This window comes from Enhydra lutris, unplaced genomic scaffold, assembly GCF_002288905.1.
Source record: "Enhydra lutris kenyoni isolate GAN:26980312 unplaced genomic scaffold, ASM228890v2 scaffoldscaffold9, whole genome shotgun sequence".
NCBI lineage: Eukaryota > Metazoa > Chordata > Mammalia > Carnivora > Mustelidae > Enhydra > Enhydra lutris.
In genome coordinates this window covers 3067354-3082970 of record NW_019154093.1, presented here as the reverse complement: position 1 = coordinate 3082970, position 15617 = coordinate 3067354, and the positions used below count along the sequence as shown (strand labels likewise).

The 15617-nt window shown below is 39.7% G+C and overlaps 1 protein-coding gene across 10 annotated transcripts in view; it reads left to right on the top strand.

Moving 5' to 3' along the window:
* LOC111143663 (pumilio RNA binding family member 1) overlaps nt 1-15617 on the top strand; it is a 138967-nt gene that overhangs the window by 53592 nt on the left and 69758 nt on the right. For 7 of the 10 annotated variants that reach the window (XM_022497486.1, XM_022497483.1, XM_022497487.1 and 4 more), the window contains exons 4-5: nt 13813-13921; nt 14894-15072. The exons of 2 other annotated variants lie outside the window; for them this stretch is intronic. In XM_022497486.1, the coding sequence (XP_022353194.1) occupies nt 13813-13921; nt 14894-15072 (288 nt within the window). The remainder of the gene's footprint in view (nt 1-13812; nt 13922-14893; nt 15073-15617) is intronic. One more of the 10 variants, XM_022497484.1, reaches the window with a different exon arrangement.

Below are 15617 nucleotides of genomic sequence, written 5' to 3'. Positions count from 1 at the left end.
ATTCAACTTAAAGTTGTAGTCCTGAAAATTTAAAGGCACATCTTTGAGCCCCCTTTAAAATTTACATATGAAAAGACGGGTCAGTTAGTTGACTATTTAAGAATGTATCTTTGTACTACTGAGGAAGCTCACTAACCTTGGGTTACTGGACTTGGTTTCTACATTGGTTTGGTTTAGGATCTTGTAGGACTTATCTGCTCTACCTCTGGGAGGGCAGTGACTTTCTGTGTCCTAAAAAAGGATGGATTTGCCAAAGGGAGAGCTGTTGGCAGAAAAGGCACCTTCTGCATAATTGGTTTTCTAATTTTTAAAACCTTTTTCTGTTTAAGATTCCTTAATGTTTTGCATGTAGGAAACTTGACCACTTTCAGGGATGTTAAGATAGTAGTGATTATATGGCCCTTCATCTTTGTTTTAGAACCCTGAAGCGATAGAAAAACTTAAAATAGACAAGTTTGTAAACCTGAGGAAGGAGATCTGGCAAGTGCTCTTGTATGTGGAGACATAATGAACCCTATCACGTTTCCTGCAAGTAGAATAAGGTGAGAGATATTTAAAATACAGCTATAGATTCTCAATAGATATTTCATAGGCATTCTCTCTGTGAGTGTAAAATAGCAGAATGGCTAGTAGAGGGAGGAATTTGGTAGTGATTTGGAGAGCTGGAGAGCTCCTCACTCAAAGAAAAGTATAACTTGGCAGGATAGAGCTCTCTCTGGACCAGAACTCTGAAGCCACCGTCCAGCTCAGACGTTTGTCTTCTTTGGACTTTTCTTTGTTTTCCATCTGTATTACAAAGATGTTGGACTAGTTTCCCAGGACTCTTTCAAGTAACTTTTCACTAGGTTTTCTAAGTGACTCATTCAGCAGTCTGCAGTTATCTAAGGCACTGAAGTGTTTGTCCCTAAGGGCTCTTGGTGCTAATTCTGCAGTCAGGGCAGGTGGAAACCTGATGCAGATACCAAGTCTGCTCAGTTCTTTTCCACATGTTTCCATCATGGCAAACAGAATGGTTCGTGGAATTGGAGGCTTTTTGGTTGGCTAAAAGGACTTGTAGGAGTTACAGCCCAAGGGCTACCTGATGCTGGCAGCTTCTTACAGCTAGGGTCCCATAAGAATAACTCAGTTGACACCAAAATGGGTTGAATTTTGAAAAGGAGATATATCGTGTGCCAGCAAAATCATGCACCCTTTCTTGCAGAAGAGAAGAAAAAGTAATACAATCTTTAATGTGTTGATGTAAAAACACCTGACCAAACAGTGTAGCAAATCCTTTTTTCCCCAAAATGTACCTTTGAGTGTGGGCAGGAATGGTAAATCTGCCTAGTTCCTTGGACCTTGTCTTAATGCCATTTGGTTGTTGGGCATTTTTGGCATCTTGCTATTGATATGTTTACTTCAGAGAAAACATACCTAGCCAGACCAAGTGATCTGGAGAAATGAGATCTTAGTTCATAACTTTCCGGTATTAGGTCTGTGACTATGTGTGAGAGACGAAGTGACCTTTTAAAGAATATTGTTTGGGGGAAGTTCCTGGGATCCATAATAGTTTTGGGATTGGGCGTTTTGAAGAACTGGAAAGAGGAAAGTGTCTTCTAACCTTGACAGCGTGGATGCATTGGACATTTGGAACTTGGTTCTCAGTTCTGTCCTGTCACTCTGAGGCCTGTTTGGAACCGCACTCATTCCAGTATCTGCCTTCTATCCTACATTGGGACAACAAGACAGACCTACCATTGTATATGTTGAGCTGTCCTGCAGTGCTTGAGTGCAGGAAAACATGCTCCTTTGCAGCAGGATGTAGTCTCTCATCGTTAAATTTCTCCCCTTTTATCCTCCTTTGGCTAAAATATGTTCATTCTTTTCATCTGCATCACTATGCTTTATTTGAGGATAAGCCAACTAAATAACTACAATAATGCATTAACACTTTTCAGGATACTTTGGCATTGATTTCATTGCCTATGTGAATGTCCCAACAGATTTGGGGAGATACTTGTACCATGGTTTTTACATGAGGAAAAGGGGTCCTAAGGTCAAGTGACTCCAGCTAAGATCATGAGTATTAAGATGTGGGTTTGACTCCCAAGTTCTATTTTGTTAGGCTAAGGAATAATAGTAGCTGCAGTATATCGAGCATATATGATTTTCCAGATAATATGCTAACCACTTCACTTCATATGCATTACAGTCTTGACAGTGTCCTGCAATGTTATGATGCCCTTTTATAGACCAGGTGAAAATGGATTAGAGAGGTTAACATGATCATGAACCAGCTAGTTGAACTCACATCTTTGTCACTCTAAATCTTGTTTTTTCCTGTTATTTATCTCTGCATGTCCAGAGTCTGCCCATTATTTAAAATCTGACTTCAGTGATCAGCTCCTCTATAAAACCTTTCTTCCTCTAACCAACCAGAAACTATGGAGAGGAAGTTATTTGTGTCATTCTTATGGCCCTAGTTTATTTTATATGTAGTGATTTGTGTAAATGTTTTCTGTTTCCTAGCACACAAGTTTGTTGAGGGCAGGGGCTTCAGCCAGTAATGTACTTTGTAACCAGTGGCTGCCTGATACATTGTGTTGAACAAATCTTAGACAAATGCTTTTTTTCCAAGCATGGATTCCTCTTTATTTTCTCTTTTACTCCAAAAGTTGATACTGCCCTCCCTTCAAGGGACCATAGTCCAATTCAGTAAATATGTATTGCCTGTATTCTTTTTTTTTTTTTTAAAGATTTTATTTATTTATTTGACAGAGAGATCACAAGCAAGCAGAGAGGCAGGCAGAGAGAGAGAGAGGGGGAAGCAGGCTCCCTGCTGAGCAGAGAGCCCGATACGGGACTCGATCCCAGAATCCTGAGATCATGACCTGAGCCGAAGGCAGAGGCTTAACCCACTGAGCCACCCAGGCGCCCCTGCCTGTATTCTTTATTCAGATTACTTTTCCATCCTGAGGGATGTGGGGTTGTGGAGGGGAGGATGAGGAACTGACAAAACTGAAAAGCCTCTATTCATTCACCCTTCTCTGAATATTTTTACATTTTCAAACCATGTGATTATTACTTTCCTAAAGACAAGTACAAAAGATGAAGTTAATCAGCAGTGCTGTTACCATCCAAGTTGAAACCGATATAAAGCATTTATGATAAAAGATCTTTTGTTTAATATAGTTGTACTAGATCAATGGGACACTTTCTCTGGGCCATCTGCTGGGACATGGAAATACCTTCATTATATATACACAACCAGACATAATAGTGTTTAGAAAAGAGGAGTTACTTTTGTTGTTATATTTCCTGTTCAAGTGTGTATTAAATAGTATTGTGTGTAACTCGTTCTTCATCAGCAAAATAATAGTAAAGACGACACAGAATTAACCAGTTAATCTGTTGTCTCTTGATTGATTAATGCAGTCTCTGCTTCTCATTATAGGAAAGCATGTGGAGGTAGTAGTTTATTTTCTGTGTCAGTCTTCCTGGTATACATAGTAGCCATATCTATGAAATTTTCATCTTGTGGAGTGCATGAAAAAGGGAATTAACTATGTCTGGTACACTGAGATCTTTGTCTTGTCAATTTAATAATTATAAATGCCCTGAGGCTGACTGGGTGTGTGGGTGGGGTTAGGTATTTGCTCCCATCTTGAGGCAAAGGACCCTTTCTCCTCTTTTAGTTGTGCTGTTTCCTGCTTTGCAGATACGAGGTGGGTAGGTCATGAAGCAAATCTAGATGTTCTCGTGGTTTTATGCATGAACTTTACAGGTTTCCCAAGTGATCTGGAGGCTTATCTTTTGCACATTGGACTGTTAGGTACTACTGCAGGAATCACTTACATAATGACTAAGTTTGGACCTAGTGTAGCATGCATGTGGTTATGTTGTAGGTCAAACCGTATAGTTTCTACTTGTGTGAAAACGAACGACCTGATTTATAGGTAATCTATAGGTAGCCAGGGTAACATAGTTCTCTGTTCCCTTCCATTGGTTCCTTTATCCTACAGAAAAGCCTAGTTCACCCTGGCATTTCTTCGTTTTCTGAACAGTTTACTATCAGTCTATCAGGTTTTATAAGACAGCAGAGAAAAGAAGTCTCATTTGGCTCTGTTCCAATAATTTGAAGGGGGAAGGTATAAACAAACTTACTTTCAGTGGATTGGTGAAAGGATGTGCAGCTTGGTTTGGAGATTGCCTCATGGTAATTTATGACAAAAGAACATGGAGATTGAGATGTTAACGGTATCTCTGAATTTTTTTTACGTAAGTGTGAAAGATGACTTGTGTGTGTTTAATTTCCCAAATGAAGTTGTTCACAGTGATTGTGTTCTCTGTGTGGTCAGGAACTACTGTGCTCCTTTGAAGAGAGTGCACTGCGGAGTTCAGCAGTCATCAGTTGAACCGACTGCAATTCTGTCTAACCTGTAGTTGTCCTCAAATTTTAGATTTACCAAATTCTTGTTACGTCTGCTTGATTGCTCTTTTTGCTCCTACTGTTCCCCAGCGACCCACCATGGATCTTCAGGGGATCTTTAAAACTTTACCCATTGAACCTTTGTTCTTAAACTCGGAACACCATGTTTGTATGTACTTGGGTCCTGTTTTCATCTAGACTTTGCAATCAGCTGACGCTACAGAATAGATTTCTGGTTAAAAGAATTTCAGTGATTTATGCACACTTATTGACTTCATTCTTGATCATCATAATGGGCTACGAATCCTCATTTTTGAAATTACATAGTTTTGTTTTTAATTTTTAATTTTTTGTTCATTTATTAGAGCAGAGCATGTAATGTAAGAGAGAACATGAGTTGTGGGGAGAAGGGCAGTGGGAGAAGGATAAGCAGACTCCCTGCTGAGCAGGGAGCCTGCAGATTCAGATGCGGGACTCCATCCCAGGCCCCCACGATCATGACCTGAGCAGAACTCAGGTTCTGCTGACTGAGCTTAACTGACTGGGCCACTCACGCGCTCCAGTTTTTTTTTTTTAATGCTTTGAAAGCTGAGAGAGGCATCTAAGCAGCCTTTTTGTACCTTCCTTGCCCCATTTCCACAGGTTCCTTCTCTGTTTCATGCTTAGTTACTGCAGTGACCTTTTTGCTTAGCTTCTCAGAATCCATTTAACTTGCCTTCACCCCATTTTATGGAGGAATATGAGACTAATTTTCTGGACTTAATTTTTATGATGTTACTTCCCGTTGCTGTCTGTTGCATTAAGAACTCAATGCTTTGGTGATCCAAGAAGCCTCACTGGTCACTGGACTAATTGCTTTTCTACCTCTCCTTACTGCTTTCCTGTGCCACTGGCTAGACTCCTTTCTTGGTGGGCACCTGGCCCGCTTGCTTTTCTTTCTTTCTTTCTTTCTGTCTGTGCTCTTTGTGGAGTGTCCTTCCCACTGTCTCTTCACTCTGAACTCTCCCCCTCCTATATGGCAGTCCTGACCAGTCCTGTCGCCAGTAGTGTTCCTTTCTTCATCCAAAATAGGTGGTGAAGTTTAACAGTCTGAAGCACACTTACAGTGTGCTTCTCTTAAAATGAATGCCCGCGAGCTATATCTCTTTGATTCCTGATAGGTTTTTCTTTTTAGTTTTCTATTTGGGCAAAGAGTGTGTTTTACTATTATTTCTAGAGTAGCTACAATAGGTTGTGCATTTTAGGGCCTGTTCAAGTAGTACTTCACTTTTTGACATCAGTACTTCAGATGCTGAAACTCTTGAAACTTTTCAGTAGCCAGAAGAGCAGTAGTGGTTTTCCAGATGTGAGAGTTCTAGAAGGTCAAATTTTACCTCATATTAGCCAGGCCTAAGTGATTTGTGTCATTTCATCCTTAGTGGTGGGAGTATTTCTAAGGGACATTAGATGTAACTATTGACCATGCTAATGAAAAGTGCTTAATAGCTGGCAAATATTTCTCAAAAAATCTGTTAACTTTATATACCATATAATTATAATTATGTAAAATAATAAACTTTTCTTCTTGAAAAGTCCATTAAATTTTAACCAAAAGAGATATTTACTTAAGAGACCAGTAATGTGGAAATTGTTTTCAGTAGAGAGCATCTTGACACCGAGATGAACAGCTTAAGCAATAATTACAAGGTGCCAGGTTCTGAATTTGCCTGGTAGAAAAATGTGAAAAAATTATACCAAATACTGATTCTTGGACTGTGTGTGTGTGAGAGAGATTTGAATGTAGTGAAGCGGGACATAGTGTTTTAATATTTAAAAATAATCTTTACATATAAGTATTGTCTAACTAATTAAAAAGAATGCAGGGTGCTTCTTCAATTAGAAGCTATATAAACAGGAAGTATGAATTGAGAAGATCCTATTCCTTAAACTGAAAAAGAATATGAAAATTAAAGCACCATAACCTTCTATATATATATATATATATATATATATATATATATTTTTTTTTTTTTAAAGATTTTATTTATTTATTTGAGAGAGGTGGGGAGAAAGAGAGAGCAAGAGAGAGCATAAGTGAGGATTGGGGGTGGTGGTGCAGAGGGCCAGAGGGAGAGGGAGAAGCAGACTGCCACTGAGCAAGGGAGCCCAACGCAGGGCTCTATCCTAGGACCCTGAGATCATGCATGACCTGAGCTGAAGGCGGACGCTTACCTGACTGAGTCACCCAGGTGCCCCTATACTTGTTTTTAATTAAAAAAATAACTGACTTGTGATTAAATCATTGAACACATTCAACATTCCTTATGTAAGCTACAGTTTTCAGAGTGGATTAGATGTTATTAACTGCTTGCTTAGAAATATTTGCAACGTAAGGTGAGCTCTTCTTAAAATTGCCACTAACTTAAAAAAAAAATTGCCACTAACTTTCGTTACTGTGAAGTTAGGTTGAAGTGAAATGTGTCTGCTTAAGAGAAAATGCCTTATTTGTAGTAAATTCCATACCACCAGAATCTCAATTTTTGTTTATTAGAATATCAGTTCTAAATCATGAAAGTATATTATATTTTGTAACAAGTCATTCATAATGCTACCACACCAGTAAGAACCTATTTCAGTTTTTATTTTTCTTTATGGTCTTGATCCAGAAGGGAAGGGTGCATAAAAAGAAGTAGTCTTTATACATGCAATTTTGTATTTTACTTTTAAAAGTTAGTGTTTTTTTTTGGTAAACACACGTTGTGGCTGTTGTGGGCAAGCTTCCTGTTGTGCTTACATAGCGACCTTGGTGAACATTTAGCTTGCTCCCAACCTCTTTGCTCTTAGACTTTGAATGTAGAGGGTTTTTTTCCTTTTGAATTGTCTTTTTGTTATTGTTGAGATAAATTCTCAGGAATGAATGTGACCCTTGATGGATTTATTTTCTAAACCCTTTACCAAAGAATTATCCTAACAGTAAATGGATGTACCTTTTTTTTTTTTTTAAAGATTTTATTTATTTATTTGACAGAGAGAGCGCAAGTAGGCAGAGTGGCAGGTAGAGAGAGAGGGGGAAGCGGGCTCCCCGCTGAGCAGAGAGCCCGATGCAGGGCTTGATCCCAGGACCCTGACATCATGACCTGAGCTGAAGGCAGAGGCTTAACCTACTGAGGCACCCAGGCGCCCCTGAATGAACTTTTTAAAAAAAAAGTCTTGTATATTGATGTATACTTTTCTTGTTAAAAGCTTTTTTTTCTTGTTAAAGCTTTAAATGACTTATGAGTGTAGTTCATAGTATTTATGAAAGCACTTTGTGTCCCTTCTCACTTGATACCCCACCAAACCTTTATGACATGGGGGTTGGGGCTAGGTCAATCCCTAGGGCATTAAGCTTTTTAGAAGGGATTTCTGAGAATTATACAATTGTCACACATCAGACCTCTGCCTAGAACATGTGACTGTCAGTGGCTACCAACTGTACTTCTTCATTTCAGTCAGTTCTGAGTGGTTCTTTCTTTGAGTTGATGTCAAATTCTTTTAATGCAATAAGAATGTGTGCTAAGAGATTAAAAAATTTGGGAGGGGGCTATGTCTTCCCACCTGGTTAAAATACCAGGTATTTGACTCCTGCATTGGTTACATTCCAATGATGAAACTAGGCTTGTGTTGGAAGTTCGAGTTGCCAGGTAACGTGATCAAACCTGATGGCGCCTGCAGGGCTGTAGCATGCATTCCTGCGAACAGTCCTCCTTAAGAAGCCTAATTTCTGGTCTGAGAGACAGCTCTGTGTAGCCTCTGTTGAGTATGTCAGCAGTTACCTGGTATTTTATTTCTCTTGAGTGCAGAGTACTTGTTGGAGTGTGCATTTGGTGTTGAGACCTCAGGAAACCTCACTGATACTTTCCTGTGCAAATATTAGTAACCGTTGTGGTCAGACAAGTCCAGTCCTTAATAATCATCTTGCCTCTTTGTTTCTGCAAAGCTGTAATCATGGCTCTTTTGTTAGGGCTCTTAATTTTATGGGATTTACACTGAAGTGGGCTGGGTGATGCTGTGCTCACATCTGCTAGCTGAGTACTGAGGAGCATTTCATTGACTAGCCATTAGTAGTGTTCTTAAATCATAGTAGCAGCTGATTTTTTTGAGTGGTTGCCCAGAGCTCAGCATTGTACTGCTTTTTTACACAGATCTCATTTAATGTTTACAACAGTTCTTTATAGGTGAGGAAACTGAGGCCAAGAGGGGTTAAATTCTGAGTTGGGATTTAAAATCGGGTTGGTTTTTAAAAATGATTTCAGAGTGCTGGCGTGTGTTTTACTACCATATTATTTCTTAAAATAAGAAGCCCTTTATTGTCTCCATGTCTGTTAAAGGGCTCTTAGTGGGGGCTAATGTTGGATTGATCCTGCAAGTGTGGCTTCGGGTATTGTCTCTTTTTTGTCAGGTGATAAAAGAGAAAAGGTGTTTCCAAACAAAATTTAGAGGTTTTTCCAAGTGGCTGACATTGCTTATAAACTAGTGCTTGATTTCTCTCTTGTTCTCCAGAAGCCTCATGAATATGCTTACTGATTTCTTTATTTTCTCTAAGTCGTCTTCTTTTATAAATCTGTGGTTCAAGCTGAGATAAGTAGTTTGTGGTTTTTTTTCCCCTAAAGGTTTGAGAACTGACACTATTGGGGGTTTGGGCCAAATAGGAATCCCATTTCATGGGACAAGACAGGGAAGACTACAAGGTCTATTGTATGGTTGGGGAGGATGGTGGGACTTCCTAAGTCCTGGTTCTCAGTTTGTCGGTCTTAAAAGGGATTTCCATCACTAATTCAGAAGTAGTTTGCTTATGGGATTGACCTACACTAACAAGAACCACAAGAAACTTCTGTATGAAAACCAAAATGCAGTTTACTAATTTATAAGGAGAAATAATAACTCTCAAGTGAACAAGGTAATTGTGTTCAGTGATCAGCATGCTTGGCTAGAGGAGGAAGCCAAGTTCTCATAAGAAGTTTGCTTGCTAAGCAGAGTCTGAGCCAGGGAAGTTAGTTGGATGTTTTTCGTGGCTAGTGTAATCAAGCTACTGTCTAGCTTGATGCGTTAATTGCTTTTATAAGGATAGGCTTCTTTGTGCATCATATGCCCTCTCCCTAAATATGCCAGCTGGGTCATACTACCTACATCTGATTCCTTGGGTCTCTTGCTTTTGTTGGACTCATTCCTAATTCCTGTTATCTTCCTTTGGAATTGTCAAATCTTTTAATCCTCCTATTGCCTAATCTTTCTTTAAAGTAAATTTTGTAAACCTCTGCTGTGATCTGTTCCTTTTTTGTCCAGTCAAAGAACAGTTTTTATTTCCAAGTTCTTGATGGGATAAGTGGGAACTGTTTTCTCATACAATAGTTGGATTTAAATTTATTGATTGGATATAGGCGTGGCTTGAGTGAAGGTTTGGCAGCTCCCAGTGTTGATGCCAGTGGGTTGGAGAACAGATGTGTTTTAGCCAGTACTATCAAGACGTTAACTCCAGAGGGTTGCTATTGAATTTGAAATAACAATTGGAGTCTCATCATCACTTAGTTTTATTTTATAATTCAGTAGATTATAGCTTCTTTTACTCTGATCAGATTTGAACAGTTAATGTCTTCAGTTGACTTGAATATGTGATTGCTATTAGTTCTCAGTAAGCTTAATATGTGTAAGGCAATCTAATTTTGCAGAAGTTTATACATTTTTTTAATACAGAAGGACAATAAGACAAAGTAGGGGAGAACATGACACAGAAAGCATGTAATTTTTCCCAATTCAAAAGCACTTGGATTTTAGACATTTGAAATGGAACGAATCAGGCTTCTTAAAAACAAACTTGTAAAGAACTATGTAGACTATCAAAGCAACCCTGTTTAAATATATTTGTAACTGTATTAGTTCCTGTTGCTACCTAGTAGATCACCTCAGAATTTAGTGGTTTAAAACAACAGAGTTGTTTCCACCTCATAGTTTCTGTAGGTCACCCAGTCATGGCTTCGAAAGATCCTCTGTTTCAGGGTCTCCCACAAGCTGCACTCAGGATTCCAGCTGGGGCTGCAAGTCATCTCAGAGTGCAACTGGGGAAGGCTCTGCTTCCCAGCTCACTCTTGAGGTTGATGTCAGGATTAAGCTCCTCACAGGTTGTTGGATGGAGGGCCTCAGTTCCTAATGAGTTGATGTCCCATGACCTCTCTTGGTTTTTTGCCATGTGAATCTCTCTGCAGGGCAGGTCACAACATAGCAGTGAGCTTCATCAAAGTGAGCAAGCAAGAGGGCAAGAGAGAGTTGAACGCAAGAGGGTGAGAGAAAGAAACAAAACAGGTAGTCAGTTTTTTGTAAGATAGTCTTGAAAGTGACATGCCATCACTCCTGCCATGTGTTACTCCTGAGGAACAAGTCACGAGATCCAGCTCACAGTAAAGGGAAGGGGATTACATAAGGGCATGAGGACCAGAAACAGGACTCCTTTCTGATGCTGCTTACCACACAAGTGAGAGGTGGAGATGGGTATGTTTTAGAGGAACGTGAGAAATGCTAGGTTCTGTGAAATATCCAGACTCAGAAGGGCTTTGCTACATTTGCTTCTGTCTTTGCCTACGTGCCTAGGGTCAGTATTTAAATTTTCCTCCCATTCGCAGAACACTCTTGGAAACCACAGGTTCCGCCTTACTCCTTCCCAGAATTGGCATGCTAGCGCCTTCCTCCCATCTCCTTTTTTTTTTTTTTTATCTCTTATGCACTTGCCCCTTCAGTCCAAGCTGTTTTCATTGATAATAGTTACTTGACCGCCTCACTACTACTTTGCCAAAGCATGTGGAGTTCTAGTACTTTTGCCGCTGCTTTCTACCCGCTGTGTAGGTTTTACATTTATACTGATGATTAATAGTGGGAGATAGGGTTGCCTTTCAGTATCTGATTAGGGTCTTGGGGTTTTTGGTGTGTATTCCTTTGAGACTTGTTGCACCGGTTACTACTTTGAAGTAGAATCTTCACTTTTTAGCACCTTTCTACACGTTTGTTGTGCTGTTGTTTCCTTTCGAGAGAATTTGGCTCAGAACCAGTCTTGCTTACATGTTCACCTGCTTTTGCTGGCTTTGCATGTTATGACAGCCTGGCAAACTACAGCAGAAGATGACAGGATTCTAGAAGTCATTTTTGAAGGCTTGAGTTCAAGGGCTGCTGCTTTCAGCCAGTAAACAGTTTGACAAATTCCAGACAGACTATATTTGCATATGGAGGCTGGTACCTGAGGAAGCTTTTCCTTGAGCTTTCAGGAAAGATTTCCAGATTTGACAGAGATTTCCAAAATTGACAAATTTGGAGAGGGATGAGTGCCATATTGAATATATTTTGACCTCCTGTGCTCTCTTTTCATTATTATATGGAGAACATCCATTTTTATATGAAAATTCACCAACAAGTGAGGTGTCCCTTCTGCCGACATTCTTTCTTGTACATACAGGAGAAGTTTGTCCTATTTATTTACAGTCCCTACACAATACAGGAGAAAAACCACAATTTTAGTTGGAGAAGATACAACCAGTAGGGAAATATTTATAATCTTGTGAGAGGGCATTTTTGAGACTAAAAGAAGAAAAGGAAGTTTAAAAACAAGAATTCTTGAATTGTACTTGGGTAATTCACATTAATTTTCAGTGTCCCTTCTGTGACTTCCAGCTATTTTTCCTTGGTATGGTGCCACTAAATACATTTATTGAGAACCTGCTGTGTGGTGGGCATCATGCTAGGCACTCATCAACAAGATCTCTAATCATCACAAACTGGAGCTTATTTCCTTCAGCAGTACAGAGAGAATGAGGCTCAGGACAGTTCAGCAGTTTGTCCTAGGACACATCAAAGTTACCTAGGCCTTCACTTCCTGACCCCACTGGTTCCTGACCCCACTGTTTAGCCCACCCGCCCGCCCTCCCTCCCTCCCTCCCTCCCTTCCCCCAGCCCTCATCCCTTCAAGTTCACAGACCAGTTCTGTCCTTGTTTCCCTCAGAGAATGAATCCAAGAGGCGCACTGGGAATTGACTGCTTATAACTGCATATCTTCAAGTAAACCTGTGTTTACTAAATGTCAGACCATAATAAGTTGTCTTTCATCATGATCTTACTGGATTAGAAAGTAACAAATGAAGGGCCAAAAAGTGTGTGGGACACTGCTTTGAGCAGGTTTTAATCCAGGCCTACCAGATAGATTTATAGAGCTAGATTGGAATTATGCTAAGAAACCCATGATCCAGATTTGGAAAGCCAAGATTTGATTTTAGTGAGGGCGGAGTTATTTCTCTCTTATCATTGAGGTATAAATTGGAAAGGTAAACCTTCATTGTCAAGGAGGAGAGCAGATGCTTTGCTTTCTGGTTTTTGATTCTATTCCTCTGAGAAATTCAGCTCTCTAGGTGCCGCCTTTTATGCTCAAAAGCAGTTACTAAGTATGGTTTCAAAGTTCTGAATTTCTTGTCTTATTGGTAGTAGCCGAAATGAAAACATACTTAGAAGTGATAAGGGGGACATTTTAGTGAGTAAAGCTGATGACCAGAATGAAGAGGGATGGAAGTCTAGTGGAATTTCACTTTGTAACTCTGGTCACTAATGATTTTGGTCTTGTGCACATTGTATTGGGTTTTACTTGCAGGGTACTTTGCATTTCCTTGGTCATAGCTCGTTTAAAGTTCTCATATTGGTTTAGGGCCAGTGGGGTGTGTACATGTCTATGAAGCAAGTTTTGTGAAGTCACTGTAATGGCATCACTAAGTTTTGTTAAAATTAATTGAGGTTAGGAGATTTTATTTCCCTTCCAGGAATGGGGAAATAGCTTGTCTGTCTTTCCAGAATCTTGGAATAGGTTTATGTTGTGGTTGGGAAGTTTTCTGTTTGTTTTCTCTTTCTGGTAATGAGTGTTTTTGGTGAATACAATCTCTGTGGGTGAAGGAGGTGAGTTTTGCCTCTAGCATTCCATAGCTGGGGTCTGAGTTCCTGCGCCAGCTTGAGTGACTTTGTATGGCCGGTTAGTAGACATGAAGGCAGAAGTAGTGTTTTAGTAGTTGTAGGTACTTTCTGTTTCAAAAGGAGTCTTCTTAGCAAGCATTTAGCTAATGGGTCTAACATAACTCCCTTCCCTCCCCACCCCCCATTAAAAATCTTGGCATAGATTAAGTGAATGATTCTAGATATTTAAGCTGAGCCTCTACTGTGGTGGGTTGATCTGTGGCCCCTCCTTGCCTTAGGCCTCTCTGTGACTTTTACCCAATATACAGTCTGTGTAGTCAGAACACCGTGAGTAAAGACCTTCAGGACACATGAGCATCTGCAGTACCCTTGTCTAAAAGAAAGTGTTGACTGCTGTACTTTCATCCTTTATGAATTCTTTAAAAGCGTCTATTATTTTTAATTTGCAGCAGCTCTTGCCAGGTAAAAAGTTTTGGGAAACAGATGAATCCAGCAAAGATGGACCAAAAGGAATATTCCTGGGTGATCAATGGCGAGACAGTGCCTGGGGAACATCAGGTAATCTAGATCTAGCATCTGTACTGTGATTTATGCCTGTCTTAGAGCTCCTTTCCTCAGCAATTGGCAAGTCATGAATTTCACATCAGTGACATAAGCATGTCAAGCAATGTCCTGTCCTGTAGTATAATTGCCATGAAGGAGCTTATATGATGTAATTTATTAAAACATAATTAACACAAAATCAAATCTTCAATATTTTATTGAAGTGTTAGCCGCAGGGGAGTGGTCTTATTTGAAATGACCATAATTTCAGCTATAACTTCTTGTTCTGTACTGCTGTCAGCATACTTGGAATTAGAAAATCCATGCCTGCCATTTGAAGTTTATGTTTCTTTTTCCTCCCCTTGCTCCCCTGTGTACTGTGTATGGGATGATTATTTGTAAATGTGGTTGGGGCCAAATCAAGTCACTGGGCACGGATGGTCTTCTGACAGACTACCCCTGAAGAGGGATGGGGAGAACCTGTAGAGGCACACACTGACAGCAGAAGGAAAGAACAGAGGCTAGGAAGGAAGGAGACCCAACACCCAGAAGCCGATGTGCTGTGTTACAGCGCAGTGTAAAAATGGAACCTCAGATGACAGTGAGTCATCAGAAAATATCAAATTATGTTGTTGGTTTTAAAAAGGGCAGTAAAATCACATTTTGTTTTAGTAATATTACCAATAAAATATATTAAAAAGAAATTCTGCTACTTGAAAGGGATAAACAGTTTATCCACAATAGCTAGATAAACCAGTTATGTGAACTGCTGTCTTGCTCTGCTGTCCGGATATATGAGGAGTATGTTCCTTTCTCCTTAGTTTATGTAGAATTTTATACTTAGGGAAAAACACAGTAGGAGGTTTTGGCTCACCTGACCATGGCAGGCTTCCTGATTCCCAGTCATTGGTTTATCCATGAGACATCACTCATAATTTGTTTGAGCCTCTGGCTGCACTGTATCATGCTTGTGTATCTTTTTTGTAGATCATTCAGTTTCCCAGCCAATCATGGTGCAGAGAAGACCTGGTCAGAGTTTCCATGTGAACAGTGAGGTCAATTCTGTACTGTCCCCACGGTCGGAGAGTGGGGGACTAGGCGTTAGCATGGTGGAGTATGTGTTGAGCTCATCCCCGGGCGATTCCTGTCTAAGAAAAGGAGGATTTGTAAGTTGGCTTGAGGAACTTGTTCCTATATCTCTCTTTTTTTACCCCCCTAAAGCAAAACATGCCTGTTTAGTTTCCTTAGATATTCACAGCACTAATTACAGTGTATTTTAAAACACTTCTGTTGCAATTAGGTGCCAGCAAACACAGTAGGGGATGCAAACTGAACTTTTAAAAAACAAAGACGTGATGTTTTGGGGGGGGATACATTGATAACGTGAGGTAGAACTGATATCTAGTTCTCAGTTCATTGGTCTATCAGAAGACATTTTTAGTTAAAAAAAAAAAAAAGAGAAGGAATTAAATAAGAAAGCTGAAGCTGGGGGTCAATAGGAAATAGATCTGAGAGCAGTGATTTGCCAGTTTGCAATAATCCTTAAAGTGGATTGGGTATGTAGGATCATTCTTGTTTGCTTTGTTTAATTATGGTATGGTCTTTGGCCCTATTTGAACAGCTTTGCCTCTTATACCTTGCCTGTTAGGAAATTCGAAGTTCTGTTGATTCCAGATCTGTTTTATATATATATATATATATATATATATTT